The 20123-nt window shown below is 47.1% G+C and overlaps 1 protein-coding gene across 1 annotated transcript in view; it reads left to right on the top strand.

Annotated features, from left to right (window-relative positions):
- The window catches only part of LOC104506996 (SLIT-ROBO Rho GTPase-activating protein 2B-like), a gene marked incomplete at its 3' end in the record, with an annotated part of 63240 nt that extends 46784 nt beyond the window's left edge, over nucleotides 1-16456 (top strand). Inside the window, exons 4-6 of the mRNA XM_010148151.1 lie at nucleotides 11578-11640; nucleotides 15209-15424; nucleotides 16231-16456. Of these exons, the coding sequence (XP_010146453.1) occupies nucleotides 11578-11640; nucleotides 15209-15424; nucleotides 16231-16456 (505 nt within the window). The remainder of the gene's footprint in view (nucleotides 1-11577; nucleotides 11641-15208; nucleotides 15425-16230) is intronic.
- Nucleotides 16457-20123: the final 3667 nt, after the last annotated feature.

Here is a 20123-nt window from a genome sequence, read left to right as displayed (position 1 = left end):
AGCGAGTCCAGAGGAGGCCACGAGGATGCTCCGAGGGCTGGAGCCCCTCTGCCATGGGGACAGGCTGGGAGAGTTGGGGGGTTCAGTCTGGAGAAGGGAAGGCTCCGGGGAGACCTTATAGCCCCTTCCAGTGCCTGGGGTGGGGGGCTGTAAGAAAGCTGGAGGGGACTTTTCCCAAGGGCAGGGAGTGACAGGACAAGAGGTAACGGGTTAAACGGAAAGAGGGAGATTGAGATGGGACATCAGGAAGGAATTCTTCCCACAGACGGTGGGGAGGCACTGGGACAGGTTGCCCAGAGAAGCTGTGGATGCCCCATCCCTGGGAGTGGCCAAGGCCAGGCTGGATGAGGCTTGAAGCAACCTGGTCTAGTGGAAGGTGTCCCTGCCCATGGCAGGGGGGGGGACTGGGGGGGCTTTCAGGTCCCTTCCAGCCCAAACCATTCCGTGATAGCAACAGAGTAGGAAAAATATATGCAAGCGCTATATTCTGGTTTTCTTCTTTTTTTGAGGCACTGCCCAAGCAGAGGAGGAACCTTCTCTTTTTCAAGTTATGTCACATTAAGGCCTTTTTGACCTTTTAAAACTTCCTGGTAATTACGTTATGGTTGATTAGATACTTACATGGGATTATTGAATGGCAGTTACTCTTCAATTCCTCTAATCCTTCCAAAGGAGAAATAATCTCCTCACTGAATTTCAACAAGGGCTGCGCTTGGGGAAGGTGGCTGAGAAAATGTCTCTGCAAAGAAGTACATGGAAATTGATACCATCTGGGTTTGGCTGGAAACTGAGCATCTTAATTTTCAGCCCTTTGTATTGTATTTGGGGGAGTAGGACTTGAATAAAAACAAACAAATAACTGACCATCAACAAAATACCCCTCAGGTTTCTTTCTCGTGGACCAAACACAAACTCCGTATTAATTTGTGCAAACAAAAGGCGCTTGTTACTGAATTCCAACTGTGTTGTCTGTTTGCCAGGCATACCAAACTGGCTGAAGGCCAAAGCAGGTATTGGATTACTCTTCCACTTGTGCTGGGTGGTTCAAAACAAAACTTGCATCCTGTCTTATCTGGAGTGTCACATAGTTGAGTAAGATAGCAGCTGATAAACAGAAATGTGGCTGAACTTGGATCTGCTGCTACTGGTGGCTTTTCACTAGAAATTCTTACCTTCCTGAGCCACAGCAAGTGGCACGAATTGGAATAAAGCTGCTGTAGGCTAGAAAACAGCTTTGTGGTTAAAATATTGCAAATCAGCTTCAAATTTCATGTATTTAAAAAAAAATGCTGTCCATATAAAACCCCTGTGAGCATCCTTGTAGTACTGCATGTATCCAAGAGCAGCACAGATCATCTTCAGAGTACCTCTGGACTGCAAGCAGGCCAATAGCACCTTTTCTTGGATGAAAACACAGGGACAAGTGGATGAAGTCACTTATCCAGCATTGTGCAGCGAGTCGCTGGCAAAGCCAGGATACCTTTTTGGTCAGTATCTGTAGGTATTGAAGGAGAATAATTAGGTCACTCGGCAAGATGTGTAGGAGCAGCTTCTAACCAGAAGTTAGAACTGTGCTAGCCCAAAGGGAAATTAGTCATATTGATGAGAAAGTCTGGAAGAATATTCTCCTCCTTCTCTCCTCAGCTTATCCCATCCTTTTTTAAACTTTTGAGACATCCATTCCCATTTTTTAATGCAGAAGAGCTACCATAGTGTGCCCCAGCTCAGGAAACCGAGCACCTCTTAGCAGTCTTGAAGCAGATGGAGTTTATACGGGAGCTGCATGGAAAATAATGCTACTGAACCAGCTGCACAATGTTCTGAAAAGCTGTGGAAGGCAAATTTGGAGCTCCCAGTCAAAACCCAAATGTGAACGAGCTCTGGATGGCATCGCTGAACTAGGATGGTGTTGCATCTCAGCTAATTTGTGTAGCTTCTCCCCAGACCTCATTAGCCAGGCTACGTCAGTGACATAACTGGCTGTATTACTTCTGAGACCTGAGATTCCTGCCCCTCTTGTGCCACCCGGTTGTTCCAGCTCACTCACGGATTGTAGGCTATCTCCTGTCTGGTCCGACGCAGGCGGAATGTCCAGCGACAGCACGCTGCTGTGCAGCGCAGCCGGCAGGAGGAAGAGCCGTACTTGCGATGCTGTTAGGGCTCTCGGGTTTGGCGCAGCACAAGAGCTTGGGTTTTACTGTCTTCCACCAGAAATTGGAGCTGTAGGAATTGTGCTGCCAATCTTGCTGCTGGTTTGGGAGTGTCTGTCTCTGGTGCTACATGGGGAATCTATGTGAAAATGGACACTTTTCTTACTTGAAAGTCTGAGGAACATTATTTATGCTTCCGTTTGGAAAATTCATTCTAAAAAAAGTTCTAGGAGTGTCTGGCTGGTGGCAGGTGCACTAGGAACCTACATTTAGGGACTGCTCGCTGGGTTGTAAATAATGCCATGCAATACGGAGAGGGCCGTGATCTAGAGATGCTCGTTTGCTGAGGGCAGTTGAAATAAAATTCTGACGCGTGAGATCCTTTTCTTGGGTCACTTACGGTTTAGAGCTGTCTTGAATCAGTGCTCCGTATCATGCTGGGATTGAGCAGGTGAGCTGGGAAGGACAGGCAGGGTAAAAGGATGCACTTCAGATCTCTTTTGTTGCCAAACTCTGGAGTGGCTGTATCTTGTGCTCTCTGAAGTGGTGAGCCCTTGCAGAGGAGAGAGATCTAAGCACAGCACGCAGCTGTAATCCAGCCTTAAGGCGGCGAAGAGCCTGGGTGGGTGCGATAAGGTCTGTGCTGGGAAGGCAGCACATCCCCAAGGGCAGCGGGGATGCGGAGGGAAGCGGGTTGGGAGCTGCCAGTGTTGCAGCCGGAGCAGCCCGAGGTGTGCAAACCAGGTCCGTGTGTCCGGGAGAGCATCAGGGGTGGTGGCGATGTGGGGTTTGTCTCTTCCAGCGGCTGCGGGGGAAAACCCTCGGGCTGAGGCGTTGGTGTGTGTTCATGCGTGGACCCCATGGAGCTGTTACACGAAGGGCTCAGCAGTGCTGACGGTCGAGCTTGGATGAGTCTGTCTTGAAATCACTGAACTCCTGACATCCCAGCGCCAGCGCCTGCATTGCACACGGGTTTTTGGGGGGTTTTCTTGCAGTGTTGGGATCTGCGGTGTCACAGGAAGCCCGCACAGTCTGTGGCTCCGTTCCTGTTCCTGTCTGATGATGAAGAGATCCCTCTCCAGGGCTGTGTCACGATGTGGAGGGTCTTTGTTGGAGGGTGAGATGGAAGCCTGCCAGCCACTTCAAAGGTATCTTTGCTGATAAGAGCAGCTGTGTGCTGCCGGAGCCAGCATTCAAGTGGGGCTGGATGTACAGTGGGTGTCAGGCCCGTTTCTTCCTGCTGCTCGGGTTTGTTTACTTCCACGGTTTGCTCTCCCTGCAAAACCTTTACATGTCTGAGCGCTGGGCTGTTTGCACCAACCGTGCTTCCGTGTCTTCCTGAAAACGTATCCTTTGAGCACTGTCCTCTTTCCATGCCCCATGCTTTGGTTTCTCTTGAGGAAACACGTGTTGTGGTAAAAGCTGTTGCAGTAAGGGGCTTGCTGCTTACAGCAGCCTGGCAGATGAACCCCTTTGGCGTCGGTGAGGATCTGGGATCTGGCATTTGGCTCCAGCCGTGCCGCTGGCCCAGGAACGGTACCGATGCAGTTCTGCGCTGCTGCAAAGGGAAAGGAAGATAAACGGTCAAATAAATAAGTCCTCAAGCAAATAAAACTTGGGGGAGGGAACAGTGGAATTGTCCTAATAACAAGTTGTTGCACCTTGGGATGGAGGTAATGTTTTCCTGTTTGTCCAACAGTTAATGATTTAGGCCTGGGTTTCATACAAGGTTGAAGTTTAAAGCCTGTTGCTAGTCTGGTCACCTCTCCATCCCCTGGAAGACTGTCCTGTTTGGATGTCAGCGCCTGTTCCCGTGCACACTCATATTCATTCCGCCGCTTACTTTTGTGGAAAGCGCTCCTTCCAGATTATCATCCTTCACTGTGGTCCTTACATATTTTTATATATGGTATTCAAAATATTCCTCCATTTGCGCTGATTTCTGTTCCAATTTCCCCTTTTCACTCTATCCCCCTGGCACCCTGTCATGTTAATGTGGCCCTTGATTTCTCTGCGTGGTACAAACGTGTTTCTCACCTGGTTATCAGGTTTTGTGCCTCCGGACATATCTCTTTAGTGGGATCCCTTGGTATTATTTATACATGCATCGCCTTTTGAGAGGCGGTCTCTTTAATTTGCTATCTTTAATCATCCTTTCTCTGTTGTCTCTTGGAGATTTCCTTAGAAACAGACTGATAGTCGTCCTCAAATTTAAGGAAAACGATACATGTTTTTCGAAGAATGGACTGTGGGAGCCTCAGTCACACTGAGCAGTTTCTAAACTGATTTTGTTTTTTTAATTTCACAGATTTTTGCATAACAAAATTGTGAAGCAATTGGAAAGTGTTAGGAGGCAGAAAGGCAGATGTATTCTGTGTATGTGTAAGCTCCTGTGCCTGTGGGGCCTCAGGATGGACAGTGGCTGGTAGTCGGCTCTTTCTAGAGCTGTGCCTCCAGCCAGAGCCAGACCCTGCTCAGCATCGCCTGCCCTGCTGCCGCCTGCCTTGCGTGCAGCATTGGTCCTACGGGGCTTAAAACATACCCCTTCTGCTCCGATTTCAGCCTGGGGCTCCTTCCTGCAGTAACCAGGGGCTCACTGGAGATGCTCGGAGCAGTAATGCTGGGCACCTTGTTCAGGGGGATGTGTCCTCGGCAGAGAGCGGTGTGGGCAGGGAGGGGTGGGTGCCCTACGAGTCTTGCTTTGCGTGTGGCATTCCTTTACACTGTTGTATCCAGTTTCATCTGTAGGAGGAGACGCTGTAAGAAGGAACAAAGAAAACAAAGCTGAGGATTTGAAATTTGCTTCCTGTTCAATACCTTTGCTGGTGGAAAAAAATCCAGTTTATCTACTAGTGCAGTGCAGAGTGTTTGATGTGAAATGAAAAACCCACAGTGAGCTGGTTAAAAGCCTTGCAGTAATCAAGAAAAAAGAATTATTAATTCTCTTAAGGGGTCCATGCTTCGGATGACCTACTTTACAGCTGCAGTGTGTCTCGTTGCTGCACTGGTACCAGAACATGAAAAATCTTAAAATAAACCAGACGTGGAAAAGCCATGCACGTGAAAGAAACAGGCTGGTCAAAACGCAGGGTGTTTTGTAAAAATATTTCTCCCTAAGAGTGTAAACAGGTAAATGTACAAAAGCTGTAAGTAACGCTGTCGCGGAGGTGCAGGGTGGTAAGCGCGTGCGGTATCCCTGCCCTCGCGCTCATCCTTACCCGCTGCGTCACCCTCTGCCTTAGGACATAATAACGTAGTTTTTACTCTCCTCCCAAAAGCTGAAACACAGAGGCCTGTTGTGGGATGACATTTTCTGATTGCTCACTGGGGAAATTCAATCTCCTGGTTTTCCAACCCGCTTATTTTTAGAGCAGGTGGGAAGGGGGAAGGGAGAGGGAGTGAAATAATTGCTGTGCTGCTCTTATCTGAGTTAGCAGTGCATAAATCTGCTTCCGAGTTAGCGACACGCTTTCTCCCCACCTGTACTTGGAGTGGGTGGCTTCTGTTACGCTGCTAACCCTCTGTACCCGGCGAGATACAACGATGTGATGGGAGCCTGTTGCCCGGGGTGACGCACCGAATACCAAAGGCTACGGCTGCAGTGATTTTACTACATACGTCACTTCAGCATAGAGACCGGGCAAGGAGCACACTGCTTTTGACCCTAATCAGTGTGTGAAAGTCCATTGTTACTGCCTTTTGTTTCCACTTCCGTTGTCTGTCCCTATCCGTGTGCTCGTCTCCGCAGCAGCGTGCATTCGGGTCAGCCAGAACAAGGTAACCGTGCTTTTACACTCCAGGTCACTCATCGGGCTGTGGTCCCGCTGGTCGTCTTTTCCTGGAGCTCAATCACAGCAGTTTGAGAAGGTGTGTGTGGGAAGGTCGGTCGCACAAAGCTGTCGTGCAGAGCACTAAAACTGAGCAGAATTACGGAACGTTACTTCCAGTATTTCACAGGACTTCGCCACTTGCTCGTAGGTCTTGCCGCCTTCCGAAGCCCGTGTCACGTGTGACCCATTCAGTGAGGGCAAACGTAGCCCTCTCCAGAGTGAATGCTCTCAGCCATAAAATTCCTGGTTTGTTGGGAATGAGTGCCTGAAGTCCAAGATTCAATAGGATCAGCACAGAATTCTGGATTAAAAGAAGTGAGAAAGGGGATTGGGGGTGGGTCGGAAGCATCTCTTTAAGCCCCGGGCATGGGAGGCATCGGTGTGACGTGGTTTGGTGTAGGAATGGTTTTTCAGAGGACAGTATTCTGCTGTAATAAGGAAAATTCCTTATTACTGACATAGTGGTGAAACAAATCACTAGTGAAATGGTGGAGAAAACTAGATAATACAACTGTGACTTAAATATGACTGACCGATGCGTAATGGATCGTTAAACTGGAAACTGATGACCTATCACCCCAAATATGATTGGATGTTATATGATGTAGCTTTTGTTTTCCTAGCTTTTCTTTAAATTCTGGAGAGTATGAAGCTTTAGAAGAAGTCTTTACACGATTCCTGTTCTGTAGGGCCTTCTGGGAATGGCCGAGCGCTTCACCCATGAAAGTCGTGGGAGAAACTTGTGTAAAAGTTGCCCAGGCTTCAGGTGGGTTACAGGCTGTGTTGGGAGCACACCCTTGTAAGATAAGGGGTACACCTGTAACGTGGATTGGAATGATGGTGATGGAGTCCTGTGCAGTGAATTGGTTGTTTAGATGAGAATGTGAAGGCAAGAAATTGTATGAACTTTAATGGGCAAATTCTATTTAAGTGCTATGTGTATGATCTTGGAAAATTTTACTTCATTAACAAGTGCCGTAAGTAGATGTTAATTGATGCATAATAAATACCCTTATTGTAACTTTGCTGTAGACAGGAACACGTAAGGATCATGCCCTTCTACAAACTTCCTCACTGGCCTCAACAAGAACTCAATCCACTTAGCTCTCAGCTCCCACTGTTGGTTCAAAAAGCATTAGAACACTCAGTGTTTGTTTTCAGCCTCTGGAGCGAGTCCAGAGGAGGCCACGGAGATGGTCCGAGGGCTGGAGCCCCTCTGCCATGGGGACAGGCTGGGAGAGTTGGGGGGTTCAGCCTGGAGAAGGGAAGGATCCAGGGAGACCTTATAGCACCGTCCAGTGCCTGAAGGGGCTACAAGGAAGCTGGAGGGGACTTTTTCCAAGGGCAGGGAGTGACAGGACAAGGGGTAACGGGTTTGAACGGAAAGAGGGAGACTGAGATGGGACATCAGGAAGGAATTCTTCCTGCAGAGGGTGGGTGGGCACTGGGACAGGTTGCCCAGAGAAGCTGTGGATGCTCCATCCCTGGGAGTGTCCAAGGCCAGGCTGGATGAGGCTTGGAGCAACCTGGTCTAGTGGAAGGTGTCCCTGCCCATGGCAGGGGGTGGGACTAGATGATCTTTAAACCATTCTATGATTCTATATTTAATTATTCCTTTTAAAAAGCTGTAGAGAAATGGTCTTGTTAGAGAGCAGGTTTCAGAATTGACGGATTTGGGTTCCAGTCCCAACCCTGTCACTGCCTGACACAATTTTAGGCAACGCACTAGATAAGAGATCTTATCTCAGTGTTACACATTCACCCACCAATGGTTTCTGAGTGCTGCCCAGCGCTGTTGAGTTTAGAGAGAGCATCTTGTGAGCTTCAGGGTTGGTTCGTTTTGAAGCCATACCATCTTTCTATCAGATTGGGAACTACGTTACTGAGGCTTGAGATTCGGGGCAGAAAATGTTGACAGCATTCCTTGGCTCTCGTATTTATTAGCTCCCCCCCCCCCAAATATTTTGAAGCTGAAGTTGTTAATGTTTGGTGGAATGCGGAACAGCCCAGCGAGTGCTGCAGTAGATCCCAAAAACATCTTGATTAAATTAGAGGGGAGGTGGAGGGGAGGAGGGCTTGGAACAAAGAGGCCGTTGAGAAGCTGGCACGGCGCGCTGGGAATTTGTGTTCCAGCGAGGGGTGGCAGCAACCTATGGCTCTGCACATGGAGCATATACACCCTGTTGTAACAAAGGGCGGTGTGTGCATGCGTGTGCGTGTACGTGTATGCACGCGTGTGCGCGCATGTTGGGGGCAGCTTCTGCTTTCTTGTTCGGGGCTGAAGAAAAGGCTTGAGAAAGCAGCCTGCGGGAAGAACACTGAGGCTGCTCCTGGGCAACATGGCTGGTGCCAGCAGTGCTCTTGGGTCTGTTGATCACTGCTCTGATGAGCAGCCAAGAGGCGCCCTGTGCCTGGCACGGGTCAGCGCGGAGCCTTGCAGCAGCACCGGTGAGGTGGTACCGGCTCTGCCCCTTCCCCAGCCTTTGGGATCCCACACTGTGCCACCTTCCAGGGACGTTGATGGGGCATGTCAGACTAGATCATCTCCCAGGTTGGGGACAAGTGTTGAGATCTGATGGGATACAGAGGACACAAGGTTTGTGGGGATACCCCCTCCCCACCTGCACACGCAGTTTATTATTGGAGCCAATTAGATCATAGAATCATAGAATGGTTTGGGTTGGAAGGGACCTTAAAGATCATCTAGTTCCACCCCCCCTGCTATGGGCAGGGACACCTTCCACTAGACCAGGTTGCTCCAAGCCTCATCCAGCCTGGCCTTGGACACTTCCAGGGATGGGCCATCCCCAGCTTCTCTGGGCAACCTGTTCCAGTGCCTCCCCACCCTCTCTGTGAAGAATTTCTTCCTGATATCTAATCTAAACCTCCCTGGTTTTCAATTTGTACCCGTTACCCCTTGTCTTGTCACTACAGGCCCTTGTAAAAAGTCCTCTCCCAGCACCCTTGTAGGCCCCTTCAGGTACTGGAAGGCTGCAATAAGATAAGATTTTGCTGCACAAGCCCTTACTCCAGCTTGTTAAGGGATGTACATACTCCGGCTGCAGGTACAGCCAGCGATAGATAATAATAGAATTTATCAGATTTGGTGTTATGTATTGCTTTTTCCTGGAAGATTGTTTATAAAATGAGTCATCCTAAACGCTGTGTGTCTTTGAAAAACATAACATGGAATTGCATGTTGAAACAGAACTTGATTCCTGGAGATGTTTGCTACTGCAGAGGCTGCTGTTTTTTTCCCTTGGTGTGTATTTATCCGTAATTCCATGCAACATTCTAGCGTGGTCTTGGAATCTCTTATGCCTGGATGGTGACGGTGAAGATGATCAACCTTCAATGTGGATGCACTTGTGATCTCCATGGGACCTCAGGAAAGTTCTCTTTGTGCTGTAGAAGGTGGTGGACTTGACACCTCAGCCACATGTTTGATAGTGTCTAAGGCATTTTCATTTGACTTTCCCAGACTAACTGTTCTGCTTCCTCCAATGCATTTTCATTTATCAGGGTTAGCTAGCTCAGCTTTTTTCTCCCAAACCTTTTTTTATTTTTTTTTTGGTGGAATCAGTACAGGGAGCATCATTAAATTGCCAGTGTTGGTTGCATAGCTCTTGTTTGCATGACACCTGTGATCTGTCTTACCTTCATCCTAATGTAAGGCTTTTTCCAGTCCAGCAATCTGGCAGTTCCTTTCTTGAGAGCTCTTTTGGATGCACAAAGAGTTTTCTGTTTTGACAATTTGGCACTTACACATCGTCTTTTCTTCTTCGACTTGAATATGCATTAAAATATTCATTTTAATCTATTTCGCATAATTGATGCTTCAGCAGTTTGTACAGTGAATGAACAATTTTATGCAAGAAATAAGCAAATGGGCTGAAAAGAGCTGGGTGAAAGGCAGATGATTGGTCCGGTCCAGGCAGTTTAACCAGCACAGTGAAGCGTGCTGCTGAAAAGCTCCTTCTGTGCGAAAAGTTCAGTGCTCGGGGCATTTAAAACAGACCCAGCCAGTCACTTTCATTAATCATCTCCAGTGAGGAGAGAAAGGCAGACGTGAAATCCTTGCGACCCATATCACTGCAGGGATGAGCAGCCGCTTCAGCTTTGTTTCTGCTTTCACAAATGGAGAAATGGTAGATCCTGTGTCTGCAAACTCTAGGAGATTAGGAATCGCCCACTTCAATTAAATTAAAGGCTCAGAAAAAGCAGGATGCTCCCCTTTGTCAGCGCCTGTGTCAGATACTTGTTTTTCCAGTAGCACGTCTGGCTGCCTATGGAGCAGGTTGAAGGAACGTGGGACGGGAAGGTGTGAAAATGCACAGGACTGTGGATGCTTCTCCTCGTATGTCCCGTTACCGACAGCGCGATGCCAGGCTAGTCTGAAGGGGCACAACATACTGATCAGTCTGTAGTAAAGGATGTGTCATCTCAAACGCAGTAAACTGAGCGCTGCTGAACTGGACTGTAGTCAAAAAAGGATAATTAGAATTATCTTTCTATGTTTGCTTTTTAATTTATCGGTATTTTTTTTTCCTCATGGCTTAGCGCTATCTTGACTTCTTAGGCAGAAAGGCTGCTTTTAAATGTGAGTTTGTCTGCATTCCCTCTTTATCATTTTCAATTCCTGAACTCTGTAGGCATAAATAATATTGAGCCTATCAAGTTTGCCTGAGCCAGTAGATACTACGTATTTCTCACCTGCGGATAGCAAAGGATCAGTCAGGCAAGCCCTGCCTTAGTAGGCACTGAATGGGTAAAGCCTGTAAACTGAATGAAGTTACTCCTGTTACATGTAGCAGTGGATGTATTTGCTATTTCTAATTAGTGGGAAAATGTGGAAGGTGTCCCTGCCCATGGCAGGGGGGTTGGACCTAGATGATCTTTAAGGTCCTTTCCAACCCAAACCATTCTGTGGTCTTAACAACCTCGTTTCCTCAAGAATCGTTGCGGTGGGGTGGCACCGGCAGCTTGTGGTGGAGGGGCAAGGAATAAGGATGGGAAGGGCTGGCAGGCGCTACTGAGGGGCTGGGAGTGAGGTTCAGGGTCAAAGGGAAGGAGCAGGACTGCCGAGGGAGATGGGAGCATGGAGGAGGTGGATGCCGGCTGTCACTGCAGCCTCAGGGTCTGGCTTTGTTGAGGAGGTACCTTACATCAGCAAAACTGAAGTATTGCCTGTTTTGTGATATGATGCTTGATAAAGGAAGATCATTCCTGTTGGCTTTATCCTGTGTTTCTTCAGCTTCCATATCAAGCTGTCCTATATTCATAGTCTTGCTTGATCCTGCTAAAATGGGCAAATCTATGTGTTTCCAGGCTTGTACTATTGAAAATCCCACCTTCTCTGGAAGTTTCTCTGTCTCCATACTGCAAGGCTTTTCTGGCTGTGCACATATTCATAGTTTATGAATACTGTTCGTGCAGTTTGACCATAAGTGGCTCTGGGCTGAGCAGTTATTGGATTTGCCAGCATAAATACCGGTGCTTAATTGAGCCTAAATCATTTGTAGATGCAGAGCATGCTGGCTTCCCCCGCCTTTTCACCATCTTCCCCAATTAACTTTCATTTCTCTGTTTTGTTGCAGAGCAAGGAAGTGGGATTGCAGCTCCAGGAAGACTTGATGAAGGTCCTGAATGAACTCTACACGGTAAATCAAACTGACTTCTTGGCATCTTTTCAGGCAGAAGGAAGAAGTGTTTGACTCCTCCCGGCCTGCTGTTACAGCACCAGGGCTGATAAATGCCTGCAGTCTTTGCAGTTGGAGGCAGCCTGTGTTCACCAGTCGGTACAGCACCATAAATCTCATTTTTTCACTCTCTCCTTAGATTGTTTCAGCTCTGTTAAGTGTTGGCTCCGCTTCTGAAAGATCTCACCTTCATGCTCACCTGCTACAGCTGCAGTGTTGGTTTCAAAAAGAGTATGAGATCTTAGAATTATTTCCGAATACACTAAAAATGTTCGGTCCGTGGGTTTGTGTGGTCTGAGCGCACAAAAGGCAGCGTCCAGCTTCAGCGGGGAGACCCACCGTGTTTATTTGTTCCTCAACTCTTTCAGCAAAACAGCTGCCTTTGGAGTAATAGCCTTCCATCTGTGCTTTTTGCTTCTCACTATATCCATTGGAGACACCAAGAAGGGCACTGCCTCGGGAAGGAGAAGGAATGTGTTCGTGAAACTTCACGTGCTGCTTGGGGATTTCTCTTCTCACATAGATGAATGGAAAAGCCTGTTGTTTGATTAAATTTGGGCTTTCTGCAGCTGTTACTGACTTGGTTCTCTTTTAAAAGCAGAATGTACACGTGGTTTTGTTGCTCAAAATGTCCTTTCTTTCATCCTTCCTTAAAGATATGTTGTGTCATGACACAGGGATGTTTCTCCAGCCATGGCATATCAACCTTGTGATGAAATTTGGTGTTAAATGTCCATCCTAGAGTATTAGGGGGAGTTCCCCGAAGTTTCCTGAATAACAGAATGTAGAGAAGGGAACTTCATTAGGGCACTGAAACCGGATACTCAGACTGATCTTTCAGAGGAAAAAGGGGGCTCAGGAGTAGGAAAAATGTTCTTGCTGCTGCAATGGCAGTTGAAGAGGTGACACACTGGATCCAGGTTGTGATTTCCGCCCCCCCCCCCCCCCTTTTCTGGGTTAGAGTGTTTAGCATTATTGAGCCTTTTCAGTGGGCAAAGAGGGTTTGTGTTCCTCGAGAGGATCAAGCAGTACCGGGGAGGCTGGGGGCACTCTGAAGCCGACCTGTGGTCACTGGACTGTCGCTGCAGTTGGTACAGCTTTGGTTTACGGTCGTCCGAGCAAACTGCGTCGTGCTGGTGCTCCTGAAAGACAGACGGGTTACTCTGGGGACAGGGTGGCTGTGTGAATGCAGCCGTGCCTGGCATCAGCGCTGCCATCTCGAGGAATTATTTTTTGAGGGCATAGTCTGATTCAACTTTTGAGTAACGTGCTTGGATGGGATCCTGAAGAAGTATCTAGACCTGTCTCTAAACGCAGACTTTTAGGAACTGAGGTTTACTTCTAATCCAAGTTCACATGGCACCGCTGTTGGTAGGGTGGCTGGTTACTGGAGTTTACACACCATCGCTTCTGCATCCCAGGCTCTGACAGGTCTGTGAGCCGAGTACTGAGTCCTGGTAACTTCTCTGTCACTGGAAGGAAGATCTCCCAGCATTCAGCCTTTGATAGCCAAAGCAATGTAGGGTGTGAAATTTTTTGATGTTAATGCTAGGAACTTAAAAACCATTTATTCACTGCTTCTGCTGTAAAATTTTTAAATTGTTCCTTCACCAGGAAGTTTCTTTTCCTTTTGAAAAACCTGTTTCTGCTGATGATATCAAAGGTCTTGCCGGACTCGATTTAATCACGGGTGGGATTGCTTTGAGTGGCACTTTTCGAAATACTTGCATCGCTTGTTCTGCTGGGTGTCCAGCAGATAGGCAGAATCCCTGTTTTCAGGCAGAATGAATACAAACAACATCTGCAGTTTTCCTCACAGGTAAAACACAGAGGATTGTTACAACCTGTAAGTTCTTGGCCCGGATGGTCCCGCGCATCAGTCCGTGAGCACACTGTTGCCCTCAGCCGGCACGAGTGACTCAGCAGTGACCCATCGCCTGCGTGGGGCGGGCAGAGCTCGAGGCTGCCAACGTGGCACCGTCAGCAGGATAAAACCATTAAAACTGTGATTTCTTTTTCTGCTGCTCTTGCTTTCTGCCGGTTCCAATTTCAGTGATAGAAGAAAAGAAATTACTCTGCATCTATTATTATAAACGCCTGCTTTCTAGTCTAAGCATATGCAGGAGCTGAAAGGGTGCGTGTAAATTATTCACAGTCTCTCGTACTGGCTGCGTTCACATTCTCTTTCATGTTTAAACACAACATCTCTTTGTACCTGAGAACCTTCGCTGATCGCTGCATAAGGAGAGAGCATGCGTCCTACCTCTGTGGAGTTATGTTATGGTTCAGACTAAGGTGAAATAGGTATAAATGAGTTTGTATTTTAGATAAGTTACCGGCAGGTCGGTCTTTATTAATGTTGGAACAGCTTGTATTGGGGTGTCTTTTTACAGCTGTGCATTTTTTAGGCCCCGTATCAGGATCATGTCATAGTAATGTTTACTTTGGTATGTGAATTGAATGGCTTTGCATTCGGGGATAAAAAAAGCTAGCTTATCTATTATGTCCTTTGGTTTGTTGATTCTGTTTTGTAAACACAAAGGTAGACGTGAATATCCTGTGAAACACATGGGTTTTTGAGGAGTTTGGGGTATATTTATCTGTTCCCACTTAGGAAAAAATGTGCTATAATAAAAGCTGTCCATACAGTGCAGAGTCCAGGTCTCCCTGAGCAAAAGAACCACACTCGTTTATTAATATTTTTATTACATCAGATGATCAGACATACTTTTACATCTCAAATTTGATTTAAACAAATTGAACCCGAGTTGCTTTTGCAGTCATTGTGTTCAGACTTTTGATTTGCATACAGTTCCTCGAGACTTGGGGTGTTTGAAGGGCTGATTCATCCAGATGAAAGACGGATAGGCATCCCTTCTGAAAATTTACCTGCTGATGAAAAGCTATCATTTTCCAACGTTGGCATATAATTTCCTTTGAATAGTAAGGAGGCAGAATTTAGTCTGCAGCTTTTTTTGGGTTTTATGACTCCTTTATTGGATGTACAAGAAGGCGCATGCCAAAGTTAAACAAAGAAGCAGCTGCAAAATAATCCACTTTGATTTCGGATTCATTCTGAGCCACGCTTTCATTCGTGCATCTTCTCTCATGCTTTTCTGAGATTCTATGAAATTTCCCTCAATGTTTTGCTAGTTTAGATATTTCTAGCTCTCACCTAGTGATCTGACTTACTGCTCACTGTCCAAATCCCTGTGCTTCGTTGCTGCGATACCTTGCTTTTAAATGTGATAGACAGATGTTATGAAATAGCTGTGTTAAAGAAATCTGTGGGTTTGGGCAGTACGTTGGCCAAATTAAAAAAAAAGTCACAACATGTGACTTATTTCTTGGGATTTTTTCCTCCCTCCTGGTGAGCTTTCCAGATATGTATGGCTGTTCTCCCTAAGACTCGGTCTTGCGGGTAGAGTAAGGCACAACATCTGTATGCCTACTGTTGGTTGGGTAACCCCCTTTCTTCCTCAGCAAACGCAGCTGTGGCGCTCTGACTCTTGTGTGTCGTTTTCTGCAGGTTATGAAAACCTACCATATGTACAACGCTGACAGCATTAGTGCTCAGAGCAAGCTGAAGGAGGCAGAGAAGCAGGAAGAAAAGCAGATTGGGAAGTCGGTGAAACAAGAGGACAAGCAGACGCCGCGCTCCCCTGACTCAACTTCCAACGTCAAGTTTGAAGAAAAACATGTTCGACGAAGCTCTGTCAAAAAAATAGAGAAAATGAAGGAGAAGGTACTTGTGTAGCATTTTGCTGCTTGTGCAGGGTGCTTGGAGGGGACCTTGCAGCAGCTCAGCACAGGCGGGTGTTTTGTATTAGCCCAGGTTATGCAGGCATGGCACAAAAAGCTAAAACGAGGTTGGAGGATGAAAGTAACAACTGCTGCCTTGGAAGTTGTGGTTAATGTTTTGGTGGTGGGTTTGGTTTTTTTTTTTTTTCTTCTTGTACAGAGTACAAGATTTTTATTTTTCATTTCACTCCAATTTAAGATCTGACCTGCACTACGGTCGGACCTGCAACCCCAAACTGACTTTGCAGGCAGAACTAGTTGCCTTAGCAATCAGTCAGTCAGTTAAGTAGCTCAGCATGGAGTTCCAAGCCAGCAGAAGGTGAAGAGTTATCTTTGGATTCATTTAGTCTCTGAAAGGCCCAGGTTTAGGCTTAGCTTCCGTTGGACGAGGCGGGCTGCCTGCAGCAGCGCTCAGACTACCTATGGGCTTCTAGCAGCTGCTGTGGTAGTGCTGGAGCTGGGCCATAACCTCATAAACCCACCTCGTTCCTTCAGTCTTCCCTCAACCTTCCCCAGCCCGCTGTCTGTTTTACAAGAAGACTTCGAATGCAGAGCTGGCTAGTGTAGTAATACTTCAAAGCATCTAAATAATTAATCTAAATTCTGAGTCTTGAGGAAACTGGGATCCAAACGAACAAATGCTGTGTGAACAGAGCAAGATTGGTTCGGTGTTCTCTGGTGTTACTAAGAATGCTACTGGTCCTGCTGCACCTCTTTGTAAAATTTATTCTGGTTTTGGTTCTCTCGTAGCGCCAGGCGAAGTACACAGAGAATAGACTGAAGGCTATTAAGGCCAGAAACGAGTATCTGCTGGCTCTGGAAGCCACCAATGCATCTGTATTCAAGTACTACATCCACGACCTGTCTGATCTCATTGATGTAAGTGCTGCTGCGCCGGTGCCTGCAGTGAAAAGTGTTGCCATTAACCCTCACATGTGCCTCTCCTTCCTCAACATCTTGTATGTCCGCACAGCTGGTAACCTCTGTCTTTGGTGGGTGACTTTGGGGGTAACAGCCCGCACGGTAATTGGTCAGTAAGCGGTTTGATGAGCCTTTCGTAGGTGAGTAACTCGGTTTGTTGTACAGATAGAAGCTTGCACAAGAAACCTGTCATCGAAACGTGTAGAAGGAGGAGTTGCTTAGTTAAAATGAAACTCGGCTTCAGTGTCACACGGTTGCTTGACATTTTCTATTTACTATTTTAAGCAAACCTGCAAGATCATAACTCAGAAGCACATTTTTAAAAAAAATCTTAACTCTAGGAACAGTATGCCAGTTGGTAAAGAAATGGAGGACTGAAGCATTTTCTAAAGCTGCTTTTAACTTGTTTTGAAAACTTCCATGTATTTCAAGGTTCATGCTTTCTCTTGCACATGGCACAGGAGGGATGAACCTCCTTCTGTTCTCTGGTACCCCAGCCCACCAGCTCTACAGCAACTTGACGCATTTGTTCTGTCGGTGTGCAGGTCTGAAAGGTGTCAGGGGAGTGTCAGCAGTGATGGAGGTTCCACTGCTTCCCGCTCCACAGTCTCTCTGCCTGCGCAAAGAAGTGAAGCAATAAACTGGCTACAGACACCAGTCTCCCCTTTCCTTAGCGTGCTCCCTGCAGAAACTGGAGAGAGCCTGTTCCCCAGCTGCCTGTGAGCTCTGTTCTGCAGCCCAGCGATGCCCCCGGTATTCAGGGGGCATCAATTCTGCTTTTAGTAAAAGGCACAACAAAAAACCCTCTTTGAAAATTCAGAAAAGCCACGTAGTAATCCCGAGATTTCCCACAAATCCCGAACTACCTACTGCAGCCGGCAGACCCAGAGTGCCGGATGCGCCGAGTGTCTTGTGGCTGGGTCACGGGCTGGTGCTCGATCTTACTCGGCTTGCCAAGGACAGCCCGCTGCTGACACGACTGGAAACACTCAGTGCAGAGCCTGGAGGGAACTCTCCCTGTGGGAGGAGGGAGTAGTGAAGGGAATAGTCTCTAGACACAGGCAATAAAGAGCACTTGCATCGCTGTTAATTAGTCAGCTGTTATAATACCTGACAGTGTATATAATACATTTATTCAGCTGATCATAAAATCACATGAAGTGCACTTCTGCTAGGTATTTATTTAAATCTGTCCTTCAGAGGTCAGGATTTTCAGTGCTAGGTGACTTTGAAAAATACTGTTTCAAAATGTCACGGTTTGCAAAATTGCTGTAGCGAAGAGACGTTTTGTTTATACCTGCTGACTCTTTAGGAGACCTTTTTGGTTAACCTTTGCTCGACTTCAATTGTGCCATCTTGGTTTTTTAACAAATGATAACTATCTGTGTAGTGTTGTGGTTAATATGTTGACCCGGACAGGATGGGGATTCATCTCGCTGACATCGGGAATTCAGTTGTCTTCATTTTTTTTTAAATTTCTACTATCCATAATTCCTCCCCCAAACACTGCAGATGTGTTGGTTCGGTTGTCTGCCATCACGCTGTTCGTAGTATGTTTTCATGAGTCATATTTAGGAAAGAATCCATTTGGATTTTATGCATCCATAATGATTTTTAGGCGCAGACAACTGTAGGCTATCCAGCTCTGAAGGAGAGGCTCCCCTCACTAGACAGTCTTGGCCGTCTCTGGGGCAAGAGAAGCAGCTGGGCTTCTGCAGCACGTGGATTTGGCACTGTTCCGAGCGAGGGGCCATGGTGACTCTGCGTGGGCCCGTGCCCATGTTAACCCCCTGCGTGGTCCTGGGAGCATCCGGTTGAACACTACCTGGCAAGTGCTCGTGATCTTTAAAAGAAAAGCATTGCCTGCTCTGGTTTTGGAAGGCGTGGAAATCTTGCCTGGGAGCACAGGAGATGGAATTCAGTTGACTCGTTGTTAATGCGCAGGGAATCTGGATTTCTGATGCCTTCGAGCCGAAGGATCGCAAAGGAACAATTCTAACCAGTGATGCTTATCAGAAGCATCTGACTTAAAGAAAAATGGGATTTTTAAGCCAGGTCTTAATTCTTTTCCTTGATCTCGTCATTTGACGATACTGAAGTTTGAAGATTGCTTTTGTATTGTATTTCAAAGTGACCTACAGGTAGATTGTGCTAGGCCAAATAGGGTTAAACTTATCACGTTTATGCAAAACTTTGTGTTCCCCCTCCAGCGGGCATGGACGGGGAACAGCGAGTTAATTCTTCATCGTGAGTTAAGGGCAATAAATCGTGCCTGACACAGCCCAGTAGTTTTGAATTTCCTGACTTTGGGGACTGAGGCAGCTCTTTGATGCTAATGAAATATTACAGTAATGGGGAAGTGTGCATTAACTCGGTGACAAAAGGGTCACTGGGACAGAATTTTAAAAAAGATAAAAACACGTGGGTATGTGCCAGTTCTAAAGCTTCCTTTATTCTTCCAGGAACAGGTATGCTGTTTCTGGCTGCTCCAGGATCTCATACTTTCCCTTTTCCAATGTAAATTGCATTCTTAAAACAGAGGGCTTTTTCTCCTTAAATCTGTTGGCCTGTTTTAAACCCTTGACAAAGGGTTAATCAGCTGTCATGTTGGGAAGGGAATTTGAATGAGTTATCATTAAATCCTTATAAAAAGTTGATTTCCTTGGAGAACGATTCCATCAAACATTTATATAACCCAGAAAAGGGATGGCAAGACGGATACATTTATAAATATGGGATGCCAGACTTCAAAAACTGTTGAAGTGGGGGAGTGGGCTGAAAAATGTTTTCTGTCACTGGCTTCAATAACATTAAGCCAAAAAACTTGGCCGTCTGGATGCAGTCCTGCTGCTCAGCTACGTGGGGTGTAAATTATTACATCCCATTTGATGTTCCAGTCCCCTCAGTGAACTCCCCGTGTGCAGCAGATCCGTTCCTTCTGGATGCGGATGTGTGCTGGAGGAGTGCGAGCGCAGGGAGGGCGAGCCGGTCACCCTGGGTGGGTGTACAACTGTCTGCCCACAGTGGGAGGGGAGAAGGGTGACAGGAGAAGGGGTAACGGGTTTCAACTAGAAGGGGGAAATTGAGATGGGACATCAGGAAGGAATTCTTCCCACAGAGGGTGGGGAGGCACTGGGACAGGTTGCCCAGAGAAGCTGTGGATGCCCCATCCCTGGAAGTGTCCAAGGCCAGGCTGGATGAGGCTTGGAGCAACCTGGTCTAGTGGAAGGTGTCCCTGCCCATGGCAGGGGGTGGGACTGGGTGGGCTTTAAGGTCCCTTCCCACCCAAACCAGTCTGTGGTTCCGTGAAAAGGAGCGGCTGCTGCTGTTTAATCTGAGCTGATCCTAATCCTGGCTGGGCTGTTGGCCCAACTTGGGTTATCCTTCCCCGGATCACTGCAGAGGATGGAGCTGTGATGTGCACGCAATAGAGCAGGAGCTTTGAGTGGCTGTTGATCCAAGACTGCCTCCACACGTGCAAATTCTCAATCAAGCATCTTTTGTGGGTTTTTGGCTAGTTTTTGTTCTTTCTGATTGAATCTAATGTCCTTTAATTCTCTGCCTCCAGCCTAACCAGCAACTGCAGCTCTTTTTCCAAGGCTCCACACCTGCTACAGCTTGTTGGCACAGGAGCCAGGCATCTAGCAGCACTTGGTGACAGAAATCCTGTGGAAGCAGGGAATGGTCCAGCAGTTGCGCTCTCTCCCTCCCTCCTTCCCCCT

Source organism: Eurypyga helias, unplaced genomic scaffold (genome assembly GCF_000690775.1).
Source record: "Eurypyga helias isolate BGI_N326 unplaced genomic scaffold, ASM69077v1 scaffold8070, whole genome shotgun sequence".
NCBI classification, from domain to species: domain Eukaryota; kingdom Metazoa; phylum Chordata; class Aves; order Eurypygiformes; family Eurypygidae; genus Eurypyga; species Eurypyga helias.
This window is presented reverse-complemented; position numbering and strand designations above follow the sequence as displayed.